Source organism: Pterocles gutturalis, unplaced genomic scaffold, assembly GCF_000699245.1.
Source record: "Pterocles gutturalis isolate BGI_N339 unplaced genomic scaffold, ASM69924v1 scaffold44688, whole genome shotgun sequence".
Taxonomy (NCBI): domain Eukaryota; kingdom Metazoa; phylum Chordata; class Aves; order Pterocliformes; family Pteroclidae; genus Pterocles; species Pterocles gutturalis.
In genome coordinates, this window is record NW_010124565.1 from 1,224 (window position 1) to 4,439 (window position 3,216).

General features: G+C 38.2%; 1 protein-coding gene across 1 annotated transcript; it reads left to right on the forward strand.

The window, feature by feature from the left end:
• Positions 1 to 209: 209 nt before the first annotated feature.
• On the forward strand, positions 210 to 2,338 carry LOC104465299 (ras-related protein Rab-18-B-like; the record flags this gene model as incomplete). The annotated part of the gene is made up of 3 exons (XM_010078286.1): positions 210 to 282; positions 1,257 to 1,375; positions 2,272 to 2,338. Coding segments are annotated over 3 exons (259 nt in total), but the record flags the coding sequence as incomplete, so codon positions are not given.
• Between the last annotated feature and the right edge of the window lie 878 nt (positions 2,339 to 3,216).

The following is a 3,216-nucleotide window of genomic DNA, read 5'->3' on the forward strand; positions in this document are numbered from 1 at the left end:
TTTCTGCCCCTCATCCATTTTCTCTTGCTGCTGCTTTCTGACTGCTTCCCTCCTTCTGTTGTCTTATTGTTTCATATATCCTTACTGTTCAGGAAAAATTTAACTTTTAACTTGTGTAGTTAAAAATACTTTTTTTTTTTTTTTTTGTTCTAAATATATTTGGTTTTGTGTATGTGTGTGGTTTGTTTTTTCCCCCCCCCTCTCTGTAGGACACAGCAGGACAGGAGCGCTTTAGAACACTGACTCCCAGTTATTACCGAGGAGCTCAAGGGGTTGTTTTAGGTAGGAGGTGTATGGAAGAAAAACATGATTAAAAAAGTGTGGTCTTTATTCCTAGCTAAATGCGCATGTCTTTACAAAAGGAGGTTGTCTGAGAGAATCTGAGGGACAATTATGGTTTTTACAACATTACTGCATCATTACCTCAAACACTGAGTATGCAAAACCACTGGTAGGAAATAATGCTTCTTGAAAATACTTTAAATGGCATACTGCAGGCTATTGAGTGGATGAATTATTAGCTTTGTAGTTGTTACTTTGGTGAGTTTCTGGTGATAAGGCAAATTGGGGTTTGTGTGATTGTTTTTTTTTTCCCCCACAATGTGTTGTTGTGTTTGTTTTTTTTTTTTTCCCCATAAACTATTGATGTGATTACTGTAAGACATGAGGTTTGTAGCGCAAGTAATGAATGGCTAGTCCCTTTCTGTGTGACACCACCAATTAGAAAAAGAAGGGGTTCTTATTCTCCGGGTTTGTGAAGGCTGAACACCTTGCTGTACAAAATATTCTTTATGATGCAGCTTGGTTTTAAACCTTAGTGATTAAGTGAATGCAGTTATGAAGTTACCACTGATCAAAAGTAACTTTTTACTCAGACTCTTTGTTTTTACCAGCAGTGTGTTCATGTAGTTACTCATTAAATGAGGTTATAAAATACATACTGTAAAATATTCTGTGTGGCCCAATTCAGAACTAGTAACAGGTATAAGATTTCAACTGGTAAGTCTGATTTCCAGTCACAGATCTATTGCAGAGATGCTTGTGGTCTGTAATCCGTAGTGACTCTGGGTGGGCACAGCCACGATGTTCCAGCTTTGGGAAGATAAGGTTGATGCATCTTTCTGTTCTTCCCTAATACTGCCTTGTGGTGGGGGGGAGGGGCGGTAGTTAGCTAGTCGGGAGCAAGTTCTGCCATTAATGAAGTAAACATTGTTCAGGACTCTACAGCTGTTAAGCTCCTTTTCCTCTGTTACCAGTGTATGACGTTACAAGAAAAGACACTTTCACCGGACTAGAGAGCTGGCTGAATGAGCTGGAAATGTATACCGCCAAAAGCAACACTGTGAAGATGTTAGTTGGCAATAAAACCGATAAGGTCAGTTTTAGAAATGCATCCTCTTACATTCTTCCACAGATTACTCAGTCATGATAGTGTATAAATGTGATGTAAGTGCTGAAACTAACACATCTGTTTTGTGAGGAGCTGATACGCTCTGTAACTCGGCAACCTAGGTTGGGCAGGCCCTATTTACTATGTCATTTTAGAAGCCAATCTTGTTAAAGATTTTAATGGGAACTCTCCTGGAGAGATGTAATTGATGAGAGAGATTCTCTTTAAGATGGTGAGAGTGTCTGCCTAGAAGCTGTTGTATGCCATTGAAGTTAACTGCAGCCCAACAGCACAGCTGCTGCTTTCTTTTTGACCAGACTCTTTTGGACAGGTATGGAAGGAGAATTCACCTCTTCAGATGACTGTAGAGTATGCATCTGTGTGGGTGTGAGGTGCCCTGGTTGCTGTACATTTCTGGGGTGTTTTCACGTATCTTAGATGCCTGTTGCATAGTGAGATGTTTCACGCCTGCTATACTGCAAGAGGTTTCCAGTGTGGCTATCCTGAACTGTCTTCTGCCCTCTTCCAAATCTGTCAATTGTCATATCCTCTGACATGCCTTTTCAACTATTTCACTATGGAAACCTCCTTTCTGGTACATATCTTGCTCCTAATTGATTCAGAAGATAGCAACACATTAATTTTCAACACATTAATTTCCTGATGATTTGGTGTTGCTACTACTCAATTTGATCCCCTAATAACCTGCCTAGCAGTAAGCTGTCTGTAGAGTGGGAAAATCTAGTTGCTGATTATGACATGGTTTTATAGTGTGTTTTCTTTTCAGCAGAACTTCAGTTCTGCAGTGGTGCTTTTCCAGGGACTTCATAAAAATGGCAACTGTAGCTTACTGTAGTCATGTTCTTCCTTCATCTCTGCAGCCTGACCGTGAAGTAGAGAGAAGAGAAGGACTCCAGTTTGCTAGGAAACACTCACTGCTTTTTATAGGTATGTAACTCTGTGCCAAAAAACTTGTATATTTATATGTTTATTTTGGTATTGCTAAGTGTGAATGAAATGTACAATTATTTTTTTAGGCTGATAGGTTGATTTACTTTTTTTTGTACCTAATTATCATGGGTTCCTTTTGCTGCACTAGTTCATATACATGGATGTAGGTTGCAACTTTCTTCAGAGATGCTCTGCATTGACTGCAATTGGCAGTACTTTTCTCTGAAAGATATTTACTTCATATACTGTGTAGGCACAAATTTTTATATTCTCTTGAAACCAGCAGGATTTTTTAAACTCAGAGCCCAGAAGACTGGAATTTTTCTCCTGACTGATGTCAGCAAGAACCTTGGGTAATCTTATTTTTGTTTCTAAGCTTCTGTTGAAGGTTCATAAAAGACAGTATTCTTAGACCAACAATAAAATGTACCATGTGAAAGTATAAAGATGGGAAAAAAATTGTTTTTTTTGTTGTGTTTTTTTTTTTTTTAAAGTACCTTTTAAGTGAAGCTTCTTGAAAAAATTTCCGGAAATAACTGGAACAAATGCATAGGAGAAAATGTAATTCCCTCTGCGTTCTTTGTTTCCCAGATTAGTTATGGAATAATTATCTTGCAGATTTACTGTCACAACCTGAAAACAATTGTTTCTTCATTATGGAGAGAATGGGGAGTTGTGGAATTCTTTTGGGTGGAAAAATGAGATGCTTCAGACTGGGAGACATTTCTGTTTATCATATTCAACCTAAGTGTGCCTTTAAGGGAGAATGGAGAGGGGGTTCACTCATTAAAAAAAATAAAATCTTATCTTCTCTCTGGGCCCAAAAGAACTTCTTACAAAGTGGAATACTCCCTGCAAATAAGGTAAAATACTTC